The 26,908-nt window shown below is 39.6% G+C and overlaps 1 protein-coding gene across 3 annotated transcripts in view; it reads left to right on the top strand.

The window, feature by feature from the left end:
* CASS4 (Cas scaffold protein family member 4) overlaps positions 1-26,908 on the top strand; it is a 56,719-nt gene that overhangs the window by 26,396 nt on the left and 3,415 nt on the right. For 2 of the 3 annotated variants that reach the window (XM_026664949.2, XM_087959255.1), the window contains exons 2-6: positions 10,990-11,415; positions 16,747-16,851; positions 21,801-21,950; positions 23,553-24,884; positions 26,775-26,843. In XM_026664949.2, coding sequence (XP_026520734.2) covers positions 10,990-11,415; positions 16,747-16,851; positions 21,801-21,950; positions 23,553-24,884; positions 26,775-26,843 — 2,082 coding nt within the window. The remainder of the gene's footprint in view (positions 1-10,989; positions 11,416-16,746; positions 16,852-21,800; positions 21,951-23,552; positions 24,885-26,774; positions 26,844-26,908) is intronic. The other variant, XM_087959257.1, reaches the window with a different exon arrangement.

Here is a 26,908-nt window from a genome sequence, read left to right as displayed (position 1 = left end):
TTATACACTCCAGTGAGTATAACTGAATACAGCTTTTCAGAACTTTAGTAAAAATGCTGAAACACTGATCTCTGTAAAAAAAACACCTTTTAGTTATTTTTTTTTATTAAAGAAAATGTTTACAGGATACAGGATCATTTAGACAAAAAAAGAGAGAGAGAAAATACAGGAAAGTGAAAGAAAACACCTGAATTTTATGCATTGCATGAGAAAAATTCATCTTCCTTCCCCTGTCCTTACCATTTTCTATAGAGCAGGCCTGTCAAACTGGTGGCCCACAGGCTGGATATGACCCACACAGGCCACAGCCGCCCTGGCTCTGCAAAGGCAAAAAAGTCATGATACGTCATGATCTGGCCTGCAACTCCGTCAAGTTTGACACCTCTACTATAGAGGGACAATCGAGAGCATTCTGTCATATTGCATTACTGTCTGGCTTGGAAGCATTACTGTTTCAGACAGTGAAGGCGGTGAAGAGTGGTGAGGATGGCAGAAAAGGAAATTGGCAGTTCACTTCCTTCTGTCCAGGACATGGCATATAAGTGATGCTTCAGCAGAGTCCACAGGATTGTCTGGGACACTGCACATCCTTTTCATAACCTGTTTTCCTTGTTACCTTCTGGGAGGAGGCTTCATGGTATCCAAAGTAGAACATCCAGATTCGGTTTTGTTCCATGTAGCGTCAACCTTGTGAATTCTCAAATTTTCCTCTTTCCACTACATATTCAAAATGGACAGATATGTGTGTGTGTGTGTGTGTGTGTGTGTATGTATGTATGTACACTCAAAACTGTAGAAATAGTGGTAGATTTCAGGAGAACCCCTCCTATACAACCATCTCTTACAATACTAGACAACACCATATCAACAGTAGAGACCTTCAAATTTCTAGGCTCTATCATATCTCAAGACCTAAATTGGACACCTAACATCAAAAATGTCATCAAGAGAGCACAACAAAGAAGTTTCTTTCTGCGCCAACTCAGAAAGCTCAAACTGCCCAAGGAGCTGCTGATACAGTTCTACAGAGGAATTATTGAGTCTGTCATCTGCATCTCTATAACTGTCTGGTTTGGTTCGGCAGCCCAACAGGACAGACACAGACTTCAAAGGATAATTAGGACTGCAGAAAAAAAAAACTTTGTTACCAACCTGCCTTCCATTGAGGAGTGTATACTGCATGAGTCAAAAAGAGGGCTGGGAAAATATCTACGGACCCCTCACATCCTGGACATAAATTGTTTCAACTTCTACCCTCAAAATGACGCTATAGGGCACTGCACACCAGAACAACTAGACCTAAGGACAGTTTTATCCAAATGCAATCACTCTGTTAAACAACTAATTCCCACAAACTGTCAACTTATTTACTAAGACTGTATTATCAATATTCCTCTCATCCTTCTTAGTACCTATTTCTTCCCACTTATCACTATAACCATGTTGCTTGTATCTTTATAATTTATATTGTTTTATTTCTTTCCTGGTATGACTTGATTGCTTATTAGTAATCTGTGACTATCACTAAGTGTTGCATCTTATAATTCTTGATGAATGTATTTTATTTTCCTTTATGTACACTGAGAGCATATGCACCAAAGACAAATTCCTTCCATGTCCAATCAGACTTGGCCAATAAAGAATTCTATTCTATTCTGTCCTGTCCTATCCTGTCCTGTCCTATCCTATCCTATCCTATCCTATCCTATCCTATCCTATCCTATCCTATCCTATCCTATTCCATATGTATGGTGCAGGTATATATTTATGTATGTATATAGCATGTGTAGAAGTGTGTTACATATGTGTTTGGGCAGATATATACTTTCTCTTGAGAGTTGGCACCGGAATTTCATTTTTAATGTGGCCAGTGTGCTCACAGTAAAAAAAAAAATGACCATAAAAGTTATCTTATCTCCTCTGTATGTAGCTCAGGATTGGCATGCGGGGTTGTAGAAATTCTCTAAGATTGATTTTTCATTGGCAGACATTTCATTACCCATCCAAATAACCAGAGAATGTCATATCTTCACGCAACACCTGACCCTTGTAAAAAATTAATTCTTACATTAAAAATGTACCTTTTCATTTCCGCAGTGCAATGTGCATGGAGGGTTAGTCAGAAAGCAATTGAGCTATTTGGATAGAAGATCAAGGCTCTTTTTTTTTTTTTTTTTTTGAATTGGAAAAATAGAACGTTAGGCTGACATATTTGTTGGGACATCTCAATTTGTTTAAAATAATTGTTCCACGAGGCAACAGGCTTGTTGTCCATCTCTGGCAGCTGTTACAACAGGCAAAGGGAGAGGATGATCAAGCAGGGAGAAGAAGGAGCTCATTGTTTCTGGGCCATCTCAGCAGACGAAATGGATGTTATCAACAACAGGACAGTGATACAATCTGAGATGGCAAATGCATTTCTTCTCTTAATTCACTAGAGCAGCTGTTCCTGTTCAGCAAATGTGATGATAAAATATAAGCCGTATGCTTCTGATGCAAGCTACTTATCTCAACAGAACTTGCATGGTGCTTTAATCTCATTTAAATACTGGTTTAGTAGAAAGCTCCCCTACATTTTTCTTAGAAAGTCCTAGAATTCAGCCCTAATATGCACAGACTTTCTTATTTTGGATGGAGACATTGGCATAAAGACGATGCCATAGTCAGCAGCTCCTATATCTATAGCAAGCTCTCTCATCCATCTCACTGCCCCAGGAAGCAGTAAAGGAAGCAGTTAAGAATGGTTGCAAACCGCTAAGAATCGCTAAGACAGGCATTCCTATTCTGCAATATTGGAAGAGCAAGTAGGTAGTAATTTCCGGTTTAGTTTATATGCAGCACACAGATCAGAGCAAGCAGACATGCCACTCAGCTGAGCTGGCAAAAAAATATAACTTGATGTTTATATCTTAAATATCAGCAAGCATAAAAAAATAGTTAACTGGCAAAAAGGAGGACAAATGTGGACAAAAAAGGGGAGGGAGGTACAAAGAAGAGATGAACTCTGGGGTTCTTGGTGCTTTCCAAGGTTGGTGATTTTCTTGCAGAACTTTCATTACCAAACTAGGTAATGCTATCTGTTCTGTACAGTCAATTAACATACTCGTAAACCCCGCACCGCGATTGACTAAGTAAAGTGCGCGGCGACCGGATTGGTCGAGCGAGCCGCACGGATTGGCCGTTAAGAATCTCCCGCGATTGGTGGAACCAAGCGCGGGAGATTCAGCGGTGCCATTGGCCCCGGCCGCCGCGGCTTGGAAATAAAAAGCCGCCACTTCTCCTTCCAAGCTTAAGCTGTAACCGGAGCACAATAAAGAGCTGAAACCAGTCACTGACTCCGAGCTTCCTTCCTGCGCCGGACACGACACTATCAGTGCACAGCGTACTGAACTGCAAATATTCTCTTCTAAGAGATGAACTACAGGCAAGAATCTGCATTATTTACATTCACCCCCCACCCTTTATCAAAAGCCACAGAGTTTCCCATAAACACTGGACACCATACTGTGGATAGTTAGCTTGGACTGTCCCAGACGGAACGGCTTTTGGATACTACAGCCTGAACTCTTTTATGCATACTGTGTAACATTACAGTAGTCCTTGATTTACAACCACTCATTTAGTTACTGTTTGAAATTACAGCCCTCACACTAGTGTCTGTGGCAATATTCCCATGGTCACATGATCAAAATTTGGTCGCTTGGCAAATGGCATGCGGGGTCCTGGCTTCATGTGATCATGTGATCAATATGTCAGCCTAACGTTCTGGTTTCCAACAAACAAAGTCAATGGAGGAAACCAGTTTCACTTAACAAAAGTAGGAGTCACTTAACAATTGCAGTGATTTGTTTTAACCACCAGGGCAAAAATGGTTTTAAAACTGAGTGTGACCCCCACCCTTAACAACCTTGTTTAGCAATAGAAATGTTGATCCCGCTTTTGGTTTTAAGTTGAGAACTTACAGAATAGAGATAGCAGATGGGATACCAAGTGTTCAGTCCTTGATTCTGTACCATGAAGGAATCAATTTGGTGGGTGGGGATGATGAATCCAATGCTTTGATTGTTGTGCAATTAACTGGTTGGTTGCAGCTCTGCAGTGCTTCATTGCTTCCAATGTTCTGCTTCTCTGCATCAATATTCAGTCTTTTCACATGTTTTATTGTCTTAGGCTTTGGCCCAGGAACAATAAAAAGTTCTAGCAATACCACATTCTCTAACCAGTTGTCCTCAGCAAACCTCTGAGAAGTCATACCATGCTTTATATCCTGTTAATTCTTCTGTGGGGAAAAGAGAGCGGACAATATTTGGATGAGCCCTGAGGTCCTGTTGTATCCCTTTGAACTGCTTTTAGGACTGATGCTATTGTCATGACCCTCTGCCACAGATATCTAAAGGGCAAATAGTTCAAGAAGGCATGCAGTTCTAATCCTGGTGGAATACTCGCATGGATTACGTTGGACAATCCTTTGCAGGTAGACAGGCAAATTATGTGCAACAATTTCCTTTATGGGAAAAGAATCAAGTAGACTGGAAATCAAGATGCAGGTTTTGCTCAGCCATATCACCAGAGGAGGCTGTCAAAGTGTAAGTCACAAAAAGCTATTATCAAACCAGTGAAAACTGAAGGAAACTCCAAGCAAAGCAGGCTGTTTTTCACAGATGCACACCCTTATTTTTGAAACTGGAATATGTGTTTCCATGATGTTTATTCGAAGTGCCTGGTTTTGTTGTTGATTGAATTGGAAAGGCTGCCTGCCATGGCCTTTGTCTCCTAGCTCCTGTTTTTTCAGCCTGTGTCAGCCTTAGAAGATAGACCAGAGCAAGATACCAATTAAGAAGTCCACAACTATACTTTATTTCAAGGGTGTCAAACTCAATTTCGTTGAGGGACGCATCAGGGCTGTAGTTGATCTCAGGAGGGTGGGGGGTGGCCAACTGGGTGGGTAAGGGCAGCTTGTCACCACTCACTGGGCGTGGCTGACTGGGTGGGCATGGCAAGCTTGATACCACTCCCCAAACTGCTGACATGTTTCCTCTTTGCACTGGGTAGACCAGGCTGAAGCCACATTGGGTAGACCAGGCCAAAGTGACATGGGCCAGCTCCTTATATTTTCCAGGACAGCCCTATGGTCCAGATCCGGCCCTCGGTCCTTGAGTTTGACACCCCTCCTTTATTGAGATAGGCTACAATAACAGAACTTTCACTTTGTATTTTAGCGCAGCCTCGCCCTGCCCTGCTCCACAGTGAGTGAGAGAGGAGCCAGCTTGAATCTCTTCCTGATACTATCCTCTTTCTCAGGGCTTAAAGCATGTTTCTGCCATTCTTGTGAACACTCTGTTCAAACCTAATCGCATGTTTTGGAGAAAAAAATATCAGAATAAGAAGGCACAGGTCAGGATTGGTTGGATAAATGTACACCTGTCCTTGTTAATCTACTTAAACAAAAATTAAGTTCATCCTTTTCTTAGAGCTCGAAGCATTGTTAGAGACCCCACACATCCACCTTATGGTCTGTTTCTGCTGCTCTGGGAGGAGGTTTTCAAGTATTTCTAGCAGGACTACCAGATTCTGGAACAGCTTTGTTCCCTTGTTTCTCCGTGTTATATAATATATGTGGGTGTGTAGATATATGCATATTTATTTTGTCGTGTTTATGTAGTGTATATTAAGAGATGATGACCTTTGAGAGCTGTATGCAATGAAATTTCATTTTAATGTATGCCGATTACTGTACATTTAAAGTGACAATAAAGTTATTCTAAGTTCAAGGTTACAGAAAGCCCCCCAAAACCTTGGGCTGGCTTAATAAACATCTAATTTTGTTAACAATAACACCACATTAGGTGCACCCAAATAGGTGCAGATATTTTAATATATAGTACCATTACTATCCTTCTATCGCTTCCATTCTTATTAATAAATTTTCAGTTACGATATCCATCAACTCTCTCTTACATCTATAAATGCATATTTGCATTCTTTCTTAAAAGTTAAAGTGCATCTTTTTCCCCCTTCAGTTCTGCATTAATGCATGGACAGCCAAGGCCATGAACTTTATGAGTCAGTGATCTTCCTGATTTTTCATTAAGTAAGTTATTAGGCTCCCACTTAGCAACACTCTCACTTCCTCTTACAATGATCAAATTTTGGTTTGTTATTTTAGGATCTTCATCTCCAATTCCCATGAGATTCAATTTGAAGCCCTGCTACTCTAAGTCAAGATGCTTATGCTAGACATTTTCTTTGCACTTGGTAGACCGGGCTGAAGCCACATTGGGTAGTGGGCTGGTTCCTTATATTTTCCAGGACAGCCCTATGGTCCAGATCCGGCCCACAGTCCTTGAGTTTGACACCCCTCCTTTATTGAGATAGCTACAATAACAGTACTTTCATTTTGTATTTTAGAGCAGCCTCGCCCTGCCCTGCTCCACAGTGAGTGAGAGAGGAGCCAGCTTGAATCTCTTCCTGATACTATCCTCTTTCTCAGGGCTTAAAGCATGTTTCTGCCATTCTTGTGAACACTCTGTTCAAACCTAACCGCATGTCTTGGAAAAAAAATATCAGAATGAGAAGGCACCAGTAGCCTCAAGTCAGGATTGGTTGGATAAATGTACATCTGTCCTTGTTAATCTACTTAAACAAAAATTGTTCATCCTTTTCTTAGAGCTCGAAGCATTGTTAGAGACCCCACACATCCACTTTATGGTCTGTTTCTGCTGCTCTGGGAGGAGGTTTTCAAGTATTTCTAGCAGGACTACCAGATTCTGGAACAGCTTTGTTCCCTTATGGCGTCCGTCTGGTAAACTTGCAAGATTCGCTTTTCTTGCCATGTACATGTATACATCTGAACTAGACTGTGTTGTTTCTCCGTGTCATATAACATATGTGGGTGTGTAGATATATGCATATTTATTTTGTCGTGTTTATGTAGTGTATATTAAGAGATGGTGACCTTTGAGGGCTGTATGCAATGAAATTTCATTTTAATGTATGCCGATTACTGTACATTTAAAGTGACAAAGTTATTCTAAGTTCAGAGTTACAGAAAGCCCCCCAAAACCTTGGGCTATAAACATCTAAAACATTTAATAAACATCTAATTTTGTTAACAATAACACCAGATTCGGTGCACCCTAATAGGTGCAGATATTTTAATATATAATGCCATTGCTATCTTTCTATCGCTTCCATTCTTATTAATAAATTTTCAGTTACGATATCCATCAACTCTCTCTTACATCTATAAATGCATATTTGCATTCTTTCTTAAAAGTTAAAGTGCATCTTTTTCCCCCTTCAGCTCTGCATTAATGTATGGACAGCCAAGGCCATGAACTTTATGAGTCAATGATCTTCCTGATTTTTCATTAAGTTATTAGGCTCCCACTTAGCAACACTCTCACTTCCTCTTACAATGATCAAATTTTGGTTTGAAGTTGTTACTTTAGGATCTTCATCTCCAATCCCCATGAGATTCAATTTGAAGCCCTGCTACTCTAAGTCAAGATGCTTATGCTAGACATTTTCTTTGCAGTCCTTCTCCCGTCAGGACGTATTAAAAGCTGATAATGGAGCAAGAACTCAAATCTTTTCATGAATTCTGCTTTCCACCCATTCTTTTTTGCCCATAAACTGGAAGGATGGGTGAAAGCTTGAGATCCCCAAATTTTGAATTTCCGTCCTCAATTTTCAAAGCCCATGAAGATATGGATGTAATGGCTCTTGAAAATATTGTGATTAGGAAGAAATAATACTTAGTAAACTTGATGAGGAAATGAAATAAACTTGACCAGTCTTTGAAGTTGCTTTTACATTTTTAATAAGTACTTGTGGCAAACAGCACATTTCACCAGTCAATGATTCTGGTTAGTACATGTTCATATCTTATTTGAGAGCAGGTGCTCATATTGTTAAGTAAAGACATCTGAAGCTTAAGATGGGAAACGAAGTCAGATCATCTTCATGGTAACTCAATGAGTAGTTCAGGTTGGGAAGTCAGACCTAGGTTTATAATTATACAGAGCTGATCAGATTGGTTCAAAGTTTCATTGAGTATTGTGAACTACAGAGTGTATTCTTTCCATTCCAAATGCAGCTCCCAAAGAGATCAACAGTGATTCCTTCAGCCATGAGCTGCCACAGTAGATCCCAAATTAAAAAGCCTTGACTTTATTGCTTGTGTCAACATCTTCCACTATGTTATTGTAGATTTCATTGCCAATTGAAAATAAAAATAACTCATAGGTTAAGCTGGCCCAGTTTGAAGCCAATAGCAAGATGACCATCTTCTTCTCTTTATTGTTGATAGAAGCCAGTCGGTCTGCTAATTAAATCTTATTTAATCCCACCAAAACCTAAGAGCAGCTGGCTGGCTTAAGGGACTCATCCATCAGCACCTGCTGTCTATGGCAGCTTTGTCATTTGGACAGCACAGACTAAAGAAAATCTGGAGGTAGCAGATCTGAAATTTTCTCCCAAATTTGTGGAGAGGAAAAGGTTGGCTGGAAGCTTTCTTTGAATTTCTCCAGGGGAAGGACATTTCTCCAACTGTTTCTCAAGGGTGACATTCTAGCTCTACAATAGCCCACCAAGATTGCAAGATGTCTCCAACAGAAAACAAACTTGGCTGGTTGGTCCTTTGTAATCTTTCCATTGCTGAAGTTCTCAATCACCCAGTTAAGAAGCCTGGAGCTATCCTCTCTATCTGAAAAGCAAAGAAGGGATATGCATATGCATTCCTTCAAAAACAAGACATGAAATTGACTAAGTGCCATCAAGTTGTTGTAGACTCCTATTGATAGTTTTCTCAATGACAACCAGATATGACACATAAAAATACAATATCTTCTAGGAAGAACCCAAGGAAATATTACATCTAACTTAATTGTTATACACCAAACATCAGAGATGGAATGCTTTCCACCTGCTATACACATCATTTTTTTTCTGTTTTATATTTTCTGTTTTTCTAAAGCAAGGGTTTTCAAACTTGATAGCTTTAAGACTTGTGGACTTTAACTCCCAGAATTCCTCCTCCAGTCATCTTAGCCCAGGAATTCTGGGAGTTGAAGTCCACAAGTCTTAAACTTGCCAAGTTTGAAGACCCTTGTTCTAAAGCCTTTCTAGATGTCCATATTTTTCTTTTGAAAAAAAAAATCCCAGAGGAGGAGCAACTTCGTGATCTCTTCTGATAGAATTCAATGAAAGTGGAAAAAGCTGGTGAAAACCAAGAGAGAACTTTTCAGTGAAAATGAGGGCTCTTTGACAACTGAGGTAACTAAGTAAGGGTTGCACTACCAACACTGTACCAATTTCAGAAATAAAATTTCTTTCATTACACTGAAAACTAGTGAACAGGTTTTTCTCTAAATCAAGGAATACATACATTTCTAGAAAAAACGAGTAAGGTGTAACTTGTTCATCTAGCTGTAACCTTGCACACCTGAGTCATTTCTTAGAGTTGTCATCACACATACACATGAAAACTTCCTAAGAATGGTAAGACATAATAGCCTTGTGGAAAAGGTATGAAGGCTGACTGGTTTACCCATTGGTATATTTTAATACTAAGTTTAGTACCTAATAAAGGTTATGTATTGGCATTCACATTCTATGATAGTAATTTCCCATTACTCATTTCTCACATCTATATATGGTTGATGAATTTTATCTCTTACAAATTCTATTTCTCACAGCTTAAGATTTTTCTTTCTTTCTGGGAGTCTGATCTATATCAAATTTGGGGGTTCCCACATGAGTTTCAGATATGTTAGATGGTAATGTCTCCATTTCCTGTGTTTCTTTTATTGCCATAGTAACTTTTATTTTGAATGGCATGGTCTTCTCAAAAGGTCCCACCTAAAAAGAAAGACAAGGTATTTATGGACAATATGAAACCAACCAAGAAAAAATTTCCTCATTTATGCAGGCAACTAGAGAATACTGAGTTAAAAGAACCACTTCTACAAACTGGTATTGTGCATATGCCTCAAGATTTGGCAAGCCGCAAAGGCTCTGAAAACATGTGGTTTTAGAGCAGGGGTATCAAATTTGATTTCACTGAAGGCCGCATCAGGGTTGTGTTTGACTTTGGGGGGTTGGGGTGTGTGGCCAGGGTGGGCATGGCCAGCTCGACATCACTCATGTTGGGGGAGCCTGTGGTGGCCAGAACACTCAGCCAGCAAAAATGGGCTCCCAATCTCTGTTTTCGGCTGCAATGGCCTCCTGTAACCCTCTGCCAGCGAAAACACATCTTGGGAGGGCTGTGCACGGCCCTCCCAAGCTCCATTTTCATTGGCAGAGGCACCACGGGCTAGTCCTTCACTGTTTCCAGGGTGGCCACACATGCCAGATCTAAGCACCCAGTGGGCCGGATGCAGCCCATGGGCCTTGAGTTTGACACCCCTGTTTTAGAGCATCTCTTACAAAGTTAGATTTAAACATTTATATATGGGATAATGCAAAATTATCCCTAAGGATTTATGAAGATATTGCCTATTCATTTTTATGTATATTCACATCTCCATATACTTTGAAGTTACCTCTTAAAAATAGGAGTAGAAAACACAACTGAAAAAAAACTTTGTGGATCAGGCCAAATCTGATAGATCACACACATCACATGTGTTGTGCAGGCTCAGTGTGTACTACAGATTTATTTAAACACATTACAATATTGACATTATTGTACTTTTAAAACAGAAAGGCCTACGTGTTTTTTTTGTAACAGAAGATCATTTACTTGTGAGAGCATCTCCATCAGCCTTGTATCTGCGATTGAGTAAGAATGATAATTATCAGGTTTGAAACTCCAAAATTTATGTAAGCTAGTTGATTAAATTTTAAGTAAATCATGGGGCATAGGGGACTTCCAGAACAATATGGAATTGAACCCTGTATCATTTAAACCTTTACTGTGACTTAAATATAAATGCAGTAATTATGAGAAGAAGAAACTTCCCTTACTTTTAATTTGTTTTTCTTCAGAATACCTTGGCCAAGGCTTTATATGACAACAAAGCTGAGTGTCCAGATGAGCTGGCTTTTCGCAAAGGAGACATCCTTATAGTTGTTGAACAGAATCTCCTTGGGAGTGAAGGTTGGTGGAAATGTTCACTTCATGGGAAGCAGGGCTTGGCACCAGCCAATCGCCTCCAGCTTCTTACTTCATCACAGGTTCCTTCCGTTGAGCAAGATTTTCAAGGACTGCCAACCGACCCTTGGACTACCTACCAGGTTCCTTCAGTACATGGAACCTCTGTGCCATTATCTGTCTATGAAAAAATGGATGGTTGGATCAATCCACCTTCATCTTCATCTTCTACTTCATTGTTGTCAACACAAGAAGAGTACCAAGGACCAGCTCTGGCTGCCAAGGTGCTCAGTGAAAAGACTGAGACTTCATCAAATCAGGTAAAGGTGCATGCTAACTGTCAAATGGAAAATGTAATAAAGGTAGGAGGAAATAGATTAAATCTTCCTTTTCCATTAACTATCCAGCTGTTTCCCATTAGTTTATAAGAATACACAAAGACATAGAGATTTATTTCTCTCTGCTTGGAATAAAAATATTGAATTTTAACTGTCATTGCCCATGAAGTTTGGAGGACTAAGAAGTTGTGCTCCCACATATCCACAGGACACCAATTTGAAGAAGGCTATGTTAGATAGATAAACAATCTACTTATATACAGAAATTGCAGTTCACTGATAGACTACTTCATAATTTCCAATGGATCATTGATTTTTTTTTGAGCTACTTTACAGAAAATTGGTGGGTTTTTTCAAAAATTAATGATCGTTGAATCAATTGTAGAAATTAATAAAATGTTGCGTGAATGAAGTTAGATATAATGGAAAATAAAAACAAAATTATTAATATAAATTTAATATACATTTAAATATAAATTTAGCTGGTTAAAGTTAGTATAAATAGAATGCAATCAGTTTCTGTGTTACATCAGTAATATTTGCTGTAGCATTCAGTAAAAATTATAGTCAATAAGTTTGGAACGCCCTTGAAAACCTGGAACTCTTCAAATTTTGTTTGGACTAGTTTTTCCCAAATTCCTAGTCAGTAAGGCTGACATACTACGGTAGTTGTCTGGGTGCCAGGTGCAAATAGCCAGACCCACAAATGTAGGGTTCAAACTAGCTACTTTATTATTATCTACCTATATTACAGGAATCTTCACAGACTGGCAGCTTTCACCTAGATAAGGCTCCAATGCATGAGGGTATGTGTCAGTGTGTGCGTGTGCCAGACCTTACTTCTTGTGTTTACATCATGAATCCAGATTAATTGTCTGCTTGAACCCTCCTCCCAACTGGGGTAGGCTCAATCTAGAGGGAGAAGCCAAATTGGGGACAACTGGTTTACAATAATAACAATTCTTGCAATAATTTACAATAACAAAGGAAGCACCTCACATATTAGATAGTATCTTTGTGAAATTCAAATCAAGGGAGCCCAATATTTAATATCTACATTCAGAAATTGGAGTACCCTCTGCTATGAGTTATTGGGGAGTTTAAAAAAAAGCACAGAATTATGTAACCCAATTTCTTCCAGATGTTTTGGAATATAATTTCCATAAACTCCATATACTTTCTGGGCAATATGAGAGTTGCAATGAAAAATTTCTTAAGAACACCAGGAAACCCCAAACCAAGAACAAAAGAAATGCCCTAACAATTTTTAATTTTTTTATTTATTATGGTGGTTAATCTTTGGTGAGATTCACAGCCTTTGGGGCTGGTTGGTAGCTCAACAGCTCGAGTCCTAATTAAGGACCTAGGAATTGTTAAGGTAGCATTGGAGGATATAAGCTTATATATAATAATTAATTTATTATTGTAGTTATTATTATTATTATTATTATTATTATTATTATTATTATTAGTAGTAGTAGTAGTAGTAGTAGTAGTAATAGTAGTATACCACCCATCTTGCAATCAGGTACCCTCGAGTGACAATGTCATCAGCCTGGCTTTCAAGTATTCTTTACTTGAATCGCTATTGGAAGTAGAATGGCAGGCTAGGTGGCCTTTATGGGCTGATCTGATAAGTCCATAATCTTAAGCACTTGACAAGGCTGATAAAGTATGGTAATTATAACTAGCTTTATCAGTTCTGTGAGAGAAGTTGTTTTAAAAACACAACAACCACCAAGCTTTCAATGTTAATTTTGTGAACATAAAGTTTTCTCAGGCTACATCTGGTTTATGACTGCAGTTGTTTCCACAGAGAACAAATGTCCTGTGGTAATTCTTCACCACAACACATATGCTTAAATAACACATGTGGTGAAATGCCTGGCTAGTGCAGGAACAGAAATAGAGCAGTGGGCCAGACTCACACAGAGTCAGCTGTAGTAGCATCAGCTGTTGCTGACAACTAACCAGACTGCTATCCATCTCTTTTAGAGTCTAAAATGACATTTGGCATATGCCTCAATCCTTGGTGTTTCTTCTTTGAAATTTTTTACTAAACAGCAGATAATTCACAACACAGTGCTTCCCCCCCACCCTCAAAAAACCCATTCACTTCTTTATAATTTAGCCACTAAACACCTGTAAAATTAACATCTGTACATCTAATCTGTTCTTCAGACCCTTGCATGAAATGTTTTATATCTTCTTCGCATCTGTTTTTATATGCGATGAAAGAAATGCAAGTGCTAGTGTGTATTGTAAACTTTGCATGTGTTTAAATCAGATTTCTTAGCCCAATCAAAATTTTAAGAGGAGTATCTGAGAATTATTCAAAATCTAGCTTTGAAGAGTCACTAGTATTTAATACCAAAGTGGTACACTCGTTAGAGTACTAGAATAGGTTCAAGGAGATCTTGGTTTAAACCTCTCTGTTCATTCATGAAATGAATGATAGGCTAGTCTAGACCAAGGTTCTTTCCTCGGTGTTGCAACTTTTATATCATTTCTCTTGTCACTGCCTCTCCCATCTTCATCATGATAGGGTTTTTTTGGCTGATTATTGTGGTTTTCCTGCATTACTGAATTATATAGATATTGTTATCCTCAAACAACAATACGTTTCAGATCTTCAATATCTCCCCACATTCAATTTTAATTTGGAATGGGGCAGAAGGAAGAGCACACTTAAAATCAAGAAATTTGTATTTCTCCTTCCTTTCCTTTTTTTTGTAATTAAAAAAGATTGGTAAAGTGACTAAAGATTCGTTTTAATGAGTATCTATTTCTGTTACTTGCCCCAGCTCCTGCCCATCTAGCAGTTCGAAAGCATGCAAATTGCAAGTAGATAAATAGGTACCATTTCGGTAGGAAGGTAACAGTGTTCCATGTGCCTCGGCATATAGTCATGCTGGCCACATGTCCACCAGTGGTGGGATTCAAAAAAATTGACTACTGGTTTTGTGGGCATAGCTTGGTAGGTGTGGTGTGATTTGGTGGGCGTGGCTTGGTAGGCGTGGCAGGGGAAGGATATTGCAAAATCTCCAATCCCTCCCCACTCCTGGGGGAAGGATATACTGTAAAATCCCCATTCCCTCCCCACCCCACTAACCTGATTTCCAGCTCCGTTCTCCTGTGCAGGGCAATAAAAGAAGACACAGCCAATCAGTTGGGACTTGGGAGGCAGAGAATTGATGGAGGTGGGGCCAGTCAGAGGTGGTATTTGCCAGTTCTCCAAACTACTCAAAATTTCCGCTACCGGTTCTCCAGAACTGGTCAGAACCTGCTGAATACCACCTCTGATGTCCACAGAAAATGTCTTTGGACCATGCTAGATCCTGCAAATAAAAATAGCACCGCACCCTAGAGTTGGAAACGACTGCACTCAGAATACATTTACTTTTACCTTTACTCAATTGGGAATTGTGTCTTTTTCATTGTAAAACCTGCACTTCTACAGTTACACAAGTAAGCATGGATCTACTGTACTTTGAACATGGAAGATGGCTATGAGTGGTTATTTATGTCACTTAGTTAAAGGAATGCCTTTTTCTCTATGAATGTCTACCCTACTAAAGGTCATTTAAGAAATCTGGTGTACAGGTAGATCTCAACTTACAATAGTTCCTTTAGTGATCATTCAAAATTACAGTGGTATTGGAAAGCTGCACTTTATGATCGTTTTCCACAGTTATGACCATTGCAGCATCCCCATGGTGACATGACCAAAATTCAGATGCTTGGCAACTGATTCATATTTCTGTCTGTTGCAGCATCCTGAGGTCATATGATCCCCTTTTGCGACCTTCTGATAAGCCAAGTCAATGGGAGAAGCCACATTTTATTTTTTATTTATGTTATTTATTTTATTTGTCAAGCAAATATTAAATAACAGGTATATGTATGAACATGGTTATGAATACATGAAATGGATACGAATAAAATGAAACAATAGGACAGGGATGGTAGGCACTTGGGTGCGCTTATGGTTAACCTCTTAGGAAAGGGGTGAAGTCAATAGTAGACAGTCTAAGGTTAAAGTTTTTGGGGTTTGGGGAAGAAACCACAGAGTCAGGTAGAGTATTCCAGACATTGACCACTCTGTTGCTGAAGTCATATTTCCTTCAATCAAGTTTGGTGTGGTTTACCTTGAATTTGTATCTGTGTGCTCTTGTATTATTGTGGTTGAAGCTGAAATAGTCATTGACTGGTAGGACATTGCAGTAGACAATTTTATGTAATACACTTAGATTGGACCGAAGGCGTCATAGTTCTAGGTTGTCGAGGTCTAAAATTTCAAGTCTGGTGGCATCAGGTATTCTGCTACGAGTAGAGGAGTGGAGAACTCTACTCATGAAATATTTCCGGACTTTCTCAACTGTATTAATATCCGATATGTAATGCAGGTTCCAGACTGATGAACTGTATTCAAGTATTGGTCTAGCAAATGTTTTGTATGCTGTAGTTAGTAGTGCCATATTACCGGAGAAAAAGGTATGCAGGATTAGGTTAATAACTCTTAATGCCTTTTTGGCTATGTAGTTACAGTGGGTTCTAGCACTTAGATCACTAAACACACACACACACACAAACTATATACATACATACATATATGTGTGTGTGTGTGTGTGTGTGTGTGTGTTACTAACTGAACAACTGCATTGATTCACTTGATATCTGTGGCAAGAAAGTTCACAAAATGGGGCAAAGCTCACTTAATAATTATCCCACTTAGCAACAGAAATTCTGGGCTGAATTGTGGTCAAAAGTTAATAAAAATGATCCATTAGCCACCCTTTTAAAATACTCCAACGCATCATTTTATAGAGACTTTAATTGTTGATCATTTGAATTTTAACAAAGTTTAAATTGATTTTATGTTTTTTGTTCTAAACAGCTAGCAAACTTTAGCCGTCAATAACAAACCTAATTGTAAAACAAATCTCAGGTTTATCTAGTTTCCTTGACTGATCAGACAAAATGAAGCAGCATAAATTATTGGTATTTTTTCACTAGATTGAATTCTCTAATTTGAGCACTATTCAATAATCACAAAGGATGTTTTGCTTCCTTTGTGTGTCCTTAGTTTTATCCACCAGCAATTAATAGGTTAGTTAAAAAATCAACAGCAATTTCATGAGCAAACAACACATATTTTTCAAGGTTAATAGCTGTCCGTAGGAGAAACAACTTTTTACTAACTGGTTAACAAATACTGATCCAGCATCACTTGAATGAACAACATCTCATAATATGTCCACAGGTAATATTGGTGTCATTTTGATTTCATAATTTCCCCCTTCTTCTCCCAAGCACCTCTTCACTCTTCCAAGAGCTGCATGGGCATCAGCTCTGGAGAAAAGAAATGACGTCTACGACATTCCAACATCCCAGAATTCTGGATCCCTCTTGACTCAGGTGAGCATGATGGTGGACGTGGCAAGCAGATGGTTGACTGGCAAGGTTGTATTAAAGTCACTTATCAGAAAAGAAAATGGAGGAAATCTGAAAAAATGGGTAGGTTTCGATTTATATTTATTCTATAACTGGATGGCAATCTTTTTTGAGCTCAGCGTGTCAAAATTTGGAAAATTCCTAACTTGACTCTGCTGGCATGCTGGCATCTCCCCACCCCCACCCACCCACACAGACAGACACATTCTCTCTCTCTCTCTCTCTCTCTCTCTCTCTCTCTCTCTCTCTCCACACACACACACACACACACACACACACACACAGACACATTCCCCTCTCTCTCTCTCTCACACACACACAGACACATTCTCTCTCTCTCTCTCAAACACACACACACACAAGGAGAGAGAGACAGACAGATAGACAGACACACACACACACACACTCACACACAGAGAGAGACACATTCTCTCTCTCTCTCTCTCTCTCTCTCTCTCTCTCACTCACTCACACACACACATTCCCTCCCCTCTCTCACACACACACAGACACATTCTCTCTCTCTCTCTCAAACACACACACAAGGAGAGAGAGAGAGACAGACAGACAGACACACACACACACTCACACACACAGAGACACATTTTCTTTCTCTCTCCCTCTCTCTCCCTCTCTCTCTCTCTCACTCTCTCTCTCTCTCTCTCTCTCTCTCTCTCACACACACACAAAACCAAAAAAAAAAAAAATTCTCTATCTGTCCCCCCTATCTAGGCTATCCTGAACAGTGGCACTTGGCAACATTGCTAAGGCTGAGCCTGAAGTAGAGGCCCCAGGTTTTCACTTCAGCCCTAGTTTTATTCATCTTCTTTTAATGACCCCCATAATCCCTTGCGAGATTATGAAGTCTGGGCAGCTGAATGGAGCTGAGTGTTTACTGGCTGGATGCCCTTCCTGTCGCCAATGTGGAGTTTTTTTCAGCAGATACATTCTCATGAGCTGCACCTGTAGGCAACTGCACCACTTCAGCCCTACCATTATTGCTGCCACTATAAAGGCTGCCTTACACCATCCTCACTGGCTCAAGGTTGACTCATCCTTCCATCCTTCTGAGGTCGATAAAATGAGGACCCAGATTTTTGGGAGAAATATGCTTTGTAAACCAATTAGAGAGGGCTGTATCAAGAGTTTCCTATTTCCTTTTATTGAGTTGTTTTATTAGTTTAGCATACAGACCTGAGAGCCTCCCATTCAATTTAGACACAGTTTAAGTGTTAAGCTTCTTCATACTAATGACACAGGGATTCTTCTCTAGCTATGCCATGTTGAACATCTGGAAAACTTCAGATCAAGAGCCTTGGCAGCTAGATTTTTTCTCCCAGATTGTTGGGAGCCATATGCTGACTCTATAAACTGCTCAGAGAGTGCTGTAAAGCACTACAAAGCGGTATATAAGTCTAAGTGCTATTGCTATTCCCCAAAGTATGCGAGCCTGTTCCTTGCTTACTTCTTTAGTCTGAACTATTGTTTTGCTCAATATTGCTGAAACTCTTAGATGAGAATCATGAAATCAAAACTTACTGTGTAATTGTTTCCTGGGTTGTCTGTAGGTTGCTACCTCAACCCTGTTTTTACTGGAATATGTCCTTTCTAAATTGTGTAAGCATATCTAGCACCGTTCCCTAGCAAGTACAAGGAAATGACGCTACAGGATTTAACAGACTGCTGCCTTTATGACAATTTACAGACTCCTGCCTCTCCACAATAGCTGATACATATTATGGACGAGTAGCCTGATCAATTCATCAATCAGAATAGAACTGGAAGAGACCTTGGGGTCTTCTAGTCTGGGGTGTCAAACTGGCAGCCCACGGGCCGGATGCATCATGCATAGGTCACACCCACCATAGCTCTGTGAAGGGGAAATGTTGCAAAATGTCACATGACGGCAACGTGATGCGGCGAGTTTCACACCTCTATTCCTGTCCAACCCCCTGTTCAAGCAGGAGACCCTGGGCTATATCATTTCAGATAGGTGGCTGTCCAGGCATTTCTTAAAAACCTCCAGTGATGAAGTACCCACAACTTCTGAAGGCAAGCTGTTCCACTGGTTATTTACCTCACTTTTAGGAAGTTTCTCCTTAATTCCAGGTTGCTTCTCTCCTTGATTTAGTTTCCATCCATTATTTCTTCTCTTGCCTTCTTGCTTTGGAAAATAAGTTGAGCCCCTTTTCGTTGTGGCAACCCCTTCAATACTGGAATTATGCTATCATGTCACCCTCTAGTCATTCTTTTCTCTAGAATGGCCATACCCAATTCCTGGAACCGTTTTTATATGTTTTGATCATGGATGCCTATTCATGACAACCTGTGATATCTTTGGTGCTGTAACATACCCTGTTTCTCTGAAAATACAACCTGCCCTGAAAGTAAGTCCTAGCTTGATTTTTACATGTGTGCCCTACCCCCCAAAATAAGCCCTAATTAAGACCTCACCCACTCCAGAGTGCACAGGTAAAAATTAAGCTAAGGTGGGGATGAGGGGTAGATCTACCCTATTACTTACCTTTGAACAGTTGTAGTCAGGCCTCTCATACCTGACGCCTGCCTTGCCAGCCCATTTCTTCTGCAGCTGGCAAGGCTGGCAAGGCTTTCTTTTCCCCCCCCCAAAGTGTTTTTATTTTTTTACACATCTCTTCATGTGAGCAGCGTGATTCCAGATTACAATATTTATACATAGTCATAGTTACACTTTCAACTTTCTTAATTAATATCACTTAGGCTGGCAAGGCTTTCCTGAAGGCCTCTGTATCTGATAACAAAGCTCCAGATCGATTTGGAGCTCTGTTATCGGCTGCAGAGGCCTTCAGGAAAGCCGTGCCGGCTGCAGAGAAGTTCCTGAAAGCCTCTGACAGCGAAAAGGAGGCTGGGGGCGACGTGCACAAGTGAGGTTACTCAGTGGATGATATCCCCCGAAAATAAGACCTGGTGCCTTGTTTTCTGTCACACAAAAAAAAGACAGGGTCTTATTTCGGGGAAGCACGGTGTTAACATGTTACATGTTACATATTTCACAAGAAGAGTTCTCCACTCTTCTACTCGTTGTAGAATACCTTATGCCACCAGACTTGAAATTCTAGAACTAGAAAACCTTGAATTACGCCGTTTTGGTCTGACTTAAGCATGGTATATAAAATCATACATTGCAATGTCCTACCTGTCAATGAATACTTCAGCTTCAACCATAACAACACAAGAGCACACAATAGATACAAACTCAAAGTAAACCGCACCAAACTTGATTGCAGGAAATATGACTTCAGCAATAGAGTGGTCAATGTCTGGAATACTCTACCCGACTCTGTAGTTTCTTCCCCAAACCCCAAAAACTTTAACCTTAGACTGTCTACTATTGACCTCACCCCTTTCCTAAGAGGTCTGTAGGGGCGTGCATAAGCGCACCAACGTGCCTACCGTCCCTGTCCTATTGTTTCTCTTATTCTTTTATTTTTCTTATATGTACCCATTTCATGTATTCACAACTATGTATACACTTATACTTATTATCTTGTAAACAATTGGCAAATCAAATAAATAAAATAAATAAATAAATAAATAAACATTTCAGCTAATTTTGGACAAGCTTCTTAAAGTTGTGTATTTTGTTTTTAGAGTTTGAACACTTTACTTACAAAATCTGTTTGGATCTAAATCTTCAAGGTTCTTTTTTAAAAAAAAGATATTCTGCCATCTAGTGCCCATATCCTTTCAGTGCACTGTGACAGAGCTCCTTTTATCTTTAAGTAGCCTTCTCCAGCCTATATTATGAATGGAGATGACACAGGTACAGTTCATGTATCTGGAAGGGACAAAGTTAGAGAAGACGGTCATATACTAAGGAGCCATGCAAGCCTCAGGGCTCTTTTCTTAAGATGTGCTTAGACCTCTATTTAGCTTTTATCCGGGTATTTTTTGTATGTTAGCACATTTATGTTTAGTTCCAAAAGGATGAACATTGAGGAACTTGAAACGTGCCAGTCCACAACTGGACATGCATATCTGAATTCAGAGTCTTTGGTACACATTCTTTAAGTTAAGAATGGGAAAACTTTTAATCTCCTAAAGATTTCCTGAAATATACTGTAGTAAGAGATGGATTTTACTTAACTTTAGAACAAAGATGCTTCACAATGATGCTTTTCACACAATTCCAGAGTTGCTCACTAAACTACAAAACCCACCACCCACCCACCATGGAATGTGAAGTACAGTATAACAAGATTATTGAGCCAAATCACCACCTGCCAATCTTTCACTGTGTTGTTTATTTCTGATTCCAAATTTTAAGTAAACACTAAACTAAATCTTCGTTTAACCTTCTAAGCTACAGTTTAGTAGTCCCTAATAAGCTATTTCCAGGCTTAAGTGGTATCTAAGGCAGTAGCCCCTGGTTAGTCCCTCTATGCCAGCCTTTCTGCTCTGACTGTATTTGATGACAGTGGTTTCCATTTTAGGTTTCCATAGTAACCCAAAGCAATATAGTTAAGTGAAATAGAAATAAATCAATGCCACAATTATTAGCCCTTGCTTGAGTTCTGACCTCCCCAGTTGTCCTATGTTACTACCTGGTGAACGTCAACTTCATACTTTGATTGCTAAATCCTGTTCCAACTTAACTTGCTTGGAAAAGTCCCACATAGGATCATCTTTCATCACTTGATGCTTTCAACTCTGGTTAGATCTGATAGATGTGCAAACTCACCCATCAAGAAGAGGTCAGGCTGGAGAAAACTCTTGTAGGTGACGTAGCTATCCATGCTCTCGTTCCTTTGGCCCAGCATTCATCTAAGAATGCCAATGAGAGCCAAATCAAAGAAACTTTTGTTTAGCAGCTAAAGGAAACATATAAATAAATGGCTAGTGGTAACATTTTTTTTTTTGAACTCTTTCATTAGGACCCTGCCACTCCACTGTCTTCTAGAAAGGACTCCAGAACATTTCCTTTCATGGAATGGTGCCCAGAAAAGGTGCAGCAACTTTACGATATCCCATCAAACCCTGAAAAGCCAAGATCTTGCCCATGGCAAGACTCTGCAGTGGAAGATGTAAGTTTGATCATATTTAAATAAACATGTTGTTCTGAGTCATAGAGATATGTAAAGCTCTGTTAATTGTTAAAGTGGCATATTGTGGCATCTATGGGGAACTTAGATCTATATAATAAATGTAGCTCTTCAAATTCTGAAGGGGTAGAGTTTGGAGTAGGGGCAAGAAGTTAAAATCTGAATTGCAAAACTCTGGGGTGTAAGCTTAGATTTATATCAAGCCTGGGAAATCCAAACATTTCCTAGTGCCCGTTGATCACAGCATCAACTGTGGTTGTAGAAGTGAAGTGTAACATCAATAACACAAAAGATAAAAAAACAGTTTTTCTCAAAACAAAACTTGAAGTCTCCTCTCATCTTAAAGACAAGCAAACACATTATGGCATATGGACTTTCTTTGGACTTTGGGCTCTTCCAGGAAGTGATGCAGATTTGATTAACTTAACTCCGCACTGATCATATAAACACACAACTCAGTGTTTAACATCCTACAATTCTCTTCCCTATGAAATCTTCAACAAGGAATGTTTGTTTCCTGCAAGAGTGAAAATCTTAAATTCTATTGAGATTTGTGATGCCATCTAAGGGAATACTTGAACAAGCAATCTAACCCTGTAATGCCTGAGTAACAAAAAGCAACCATTCCAGAATAGGGCAATCTGAATGCAATGGAGTAATGTTTTCATGCTATGTAGAAACAATCCACCGTAGTTACTTTTTAGGATGGGTATGTTTAGGTGCAAAACTGAGAGGTCAAGAGCAGGAAGCATTTACTTGCCAATAACTCAGCAATGATTGGTTGGCACTTCTCTATTCTTAGCTGTTGACCAGGAACTACAAGATATACCTATTAGTTCTCCGTAAGCAGGATGGACCTGGAAGAAGTCAAAATCCTGACCATACTTTTAAGTGAAATAATGGGATATAGGTTACAGAAACTTTGGCAGTCAAGAATTCTCTCTTGAGTTCAAATCTATCACGTAGAGGTTGGTACAGGGAGATCCTCCACACAATGAACAAAGAGGGAGAACACTACTACTAATTGCTCCAATTTAGGATTACAGGAACTCCTCGACTTACAATTCATTTAGTGACCATTTGAAGTTACAACAGCATTGAAAAAAGTGGTGTATGACTATTTTTTACACTTAGGACCATTGCATTATCTGTATGTCACGTGATCAAAATTCAGTCACTTGGGCACTGACTCGTATTTCTGATGGTTGCAGTGTCCCAGAGTCATGTAATCAACTTTTGCGACCTTCTAATGAGCGAAGTCAATGGGAAAGCCAGATTCCCTTAACAATTGTGTTACTAACTTAAAAACTGCAGTGGTTCTCTTAACAACCGGGCAAGAGATGTCATAAAATGGGGCAAATTCACTTAACAAATGGCTTACTTAGCAACATAAATTTGGGATTCAATTGTGGCCATAAGTCGAGGGCTATCTATACTTGAGGTATTATACATTTCTTATGTGTCGGTTTATTATTAGTGTGCCATTTTTTTATTCTACTATATATGTGAATATAAATATTAGAGAAGAAGAGAACAGAAACGAAGTAGTAGTAGTAATCTATTGTTCTTTGTTCATCTCTCCAGGTATATGTCATCCCAACACCGTCAACTAAACCCATTGCTAATTCTGCAGAAAAGCATTATAAAACGTTACCAAATCTTTGGAAATCAGAATGGATCTACGATGTACCTGTGGCACAAGACAAAGCCAAATTAATACAAACTTCTCAGAATCATGCCCCACAGAGTCATGCACTTTATGATATACCACAAAGCAGGTTCAATTCTGATACCCCAAAAATATCTGCAATAAATAATAAAGGGAAATCAGTAGATCCAAAATCATATAATATTCCACCTATACATAGGAAATTAACTTGCCCGGAGCTTCCTCTTTATGACGTACCATCCACCCGCGATACGTTTGTGCACCGTCCAGCAAGCAACTATGATGTTCCTTCCAATGTTTTGTCTACCAAGATTGAAAAGGAGAGCCAGAAATTGACTCATTATGACATTCCAAAAGGAATACCTGTTGCTTTGGCACAACAGAAAGAACATAATTATAATATGGGAGAGAACCCATACATTATCCCTCTGCCATCATCCACAGAATGCAATGTGGACCAAGATAGACTGTCTGTTTCAAGTGAAAATAGCAGGACCAGCACCATATCCACACTGTCAAGTTCTTCTACTGAGTCCTTTTCATCTTCAATTTCATCAACATTTTCAGAAGAACTCATAAAAGAGACAACTATGGAGCTTGAGTTGGCTATAGACACCCTGACTAAACTGCAGCACGGCGTATCCAGTTCCGTTGCAAGTCTAATGATTTTTGTGAGCAGTAAGTGGCGATACCCAGAATATTTAGAAGGAAACATTGAGGAAATCCACCGAGCAATCGATCACATAAAGGTCTCTTTGGGAGAGTTTTTGAAATTTGCTCAAACAATCGAAAGAAATGCAGTTTTGGGATCCGACAGTAAACTTCAGGCAAGAATTAAAAAACAGCTGAATGTTCTCTCAGATTCCTTTCAGATTCTGGTACAAACCAGAGACGCCTTAAACAAATGCAAGTGGTCACTTGAGATTCTAGCTATTAAGAAACCTCAGAATAACCCAGATGATCTGGATCAGTTTGTTATGGTGGCTCGTACCATTCCTGATGACATTAAGAGATTTTCATCTATTATTATAGCTAACGGGAAGCTACTTTTCAAAAAGAGCTGCAAAGATAAAAATAGCAAGGATTCTAAAGCTGGTGTAGAGCTTAAAATGAAGAAATTTGGTCATGAAAAGCAAGGAGAAAATAATTCTGTCCTAATAAGTAGTTTGGACAAAGCAAAAGAAAATGGTCTCTATTCAACAGAGACAAGTATTTCTGTTCCTGAAGAGTGCTCTACTCATCTACAGGTTGGTGTGGTTGGAATTACTATACAAATAACAATATTTTAATGTAATTAATATGTGGTCGAGACCCAGTTTGGTATAGAGGTTAAGGCACTAGACTAGAAGCTGAGAGATCATGAGTTCTAGTCCTGCCTTAGGCAGAAAGCCAGCTGGGTGACCTTGGGCCAATCACTTTCTCGACCCCAGGAAGGAGGTAATAGTAGGCCACTTCTGAAAACCTTGCCAAGAAAACTGCAAGGACTTGTCCAGGCATTTGGCAGGAGTCAGCATTAACTTGAAGGTACAAAAAATGTGGCTGAATCCATACACTTGCAATGGCTAGGGATGGAGTAATGCAATAGGTAATGGTAATGGGACCTGGTTAAGTGCCTAGGACAATTACAGATTGCTTATCTGCCTGCAGCCCTTCTGTGTATTCTGAGACTATGAAAGTACTCAGTTTGAGCATGGCCACACCAATAGCTTGGAAGGCCAATAAATTGTTCGGGAAAATTTGTTGTATAGCTGAGCTTTACAGTTGATTTTTAGCAGTGTTTCTTCAGCTGCAGTAGTACGTGGTGTCAACTGTCCAATTAATGAACCCAAAATAAGGAAACACTCTTGGGAGCTTTGCATTCCCAAAAGTAAAACTTTATTGGATACACCAAATTGGTACTGAAGAAACAAAACCAGCTCTGGTTTTTCCTGTGCAAATGTTTGCCTAGTTAAAGACATTCTCCCTAGCCCTGGGTGATCATGTTGTCCAATTATGAGACGTCCATTTGTTATGGGAACAGTCCATCTTTTTCTCCAACACTTGCAGTGGTGACCTTGATGGTTTCCATGCTCTCATGAGCTCTGCATACATTCTCGGCATTTCATTTCCCCCTTCCCTCCCACCAGTTCATTGCCAATCTGAAAAGCATTAAGATTTGATAGAAGCAAAGCAGTTCTTATCTTGACATGTGGATTGTTTATGGATTCAACTCAACATGTTGATTTTGGCTCTTCTAAAGCATTGCCAAAGACCATGCAAGTACACCAACAGTTGCACAAATACCAGTGTCTAGATCAGGGGTGGAATGCTACCGGTTCTGCCCGGCTCTGTAGAATTGGTAGCTCTGAAGAGCAGCCGACACTGAACCAGTTCTGTGTCTGCTGCTGTTTGGCCCACCCACCTGTCCGGGCTCTTACCTGACCTTTATTTCCTGCTTTTTCAACCTCAGCTGCTTTGCGTGGCACAGCTGAGGCTGAAAAATCAGTACAAAAGGCTTTTTTCAAATGCTGCGCACCCGCGCACAACACTTATCAGCTGTCCAGGAGGCACAGTTTTTGTTATATTACACGCAAAACTTAAGTACCGAACCGGTAGTAACACCAGTTGAATCCCACCCCTGCTCTAGATGTCCTACTGGGAACATAATCTCAGAGAAGCAATAGACTTGATGACTAAGATGAATGTTGCCTTTGCTACTTGAGGTGTCCTGAAAACAAATTGGAGTGGGACCCAGAGTAGCATGGATAGCTTCTCTTCTTTTCCACCCCACCATCTGCCAGAGTTCCAAGGCCCCTTTGGGAATGGAAAAGCCAATCTGCAGGGGACGGTGGAGGGTGATGAAGCTGAGTAGTTGGGAAACCCAGCCAAAGAAATTGCATAAATTTTCTTAGGGTCACTTCCTTGTTGACAGAGAATTTCGTCACTCTTAAATGCACAGAAAATATCAGGGTTTCCCCCCTAAAAACTGTTGAGGTTCTTGAAAACAAACCATAGTAATTAAAAATTTACCTGACTAATCTTAGGAAAGGAAGTGGGCAGCATTTCCAATGTTTTGGATCATAACCCATAATCTTTATCTGTTTAAGGATGACCAACCTTTCATTTTTTGAGTCTTAAAGCTGTCTTCCCTTTTGCAGAAACCATTAGAAATTGAACAAACACAGCCAATGTCCAAGACAAAGACAAATGAAGAATTTAAATTAAAGGTAACATATATTGTAACAGTGAAATTATTAGTATTTAATCATTACCTAGAATTTGGAAATTAGAT

Source organism: Notechis scutatus, chromosome 3 (assembly GCF_049901735.1).
Source record: "Notechis scutatus isolate UNSWTSFEM ecotype Mainland chromosome 3, rNotScu1.2, whole genome shotgun sequence".
Taxonomy (NCBI): domain Eukaryota; kingdom Metazoa; phylum Chordata; class Lepidosauria; order Squamata; family Elapidae; genus Notechis; species Notechis scutatus.
This window is presented reverse-complemented; position numbering and strand designations above follow the sequence as displayed.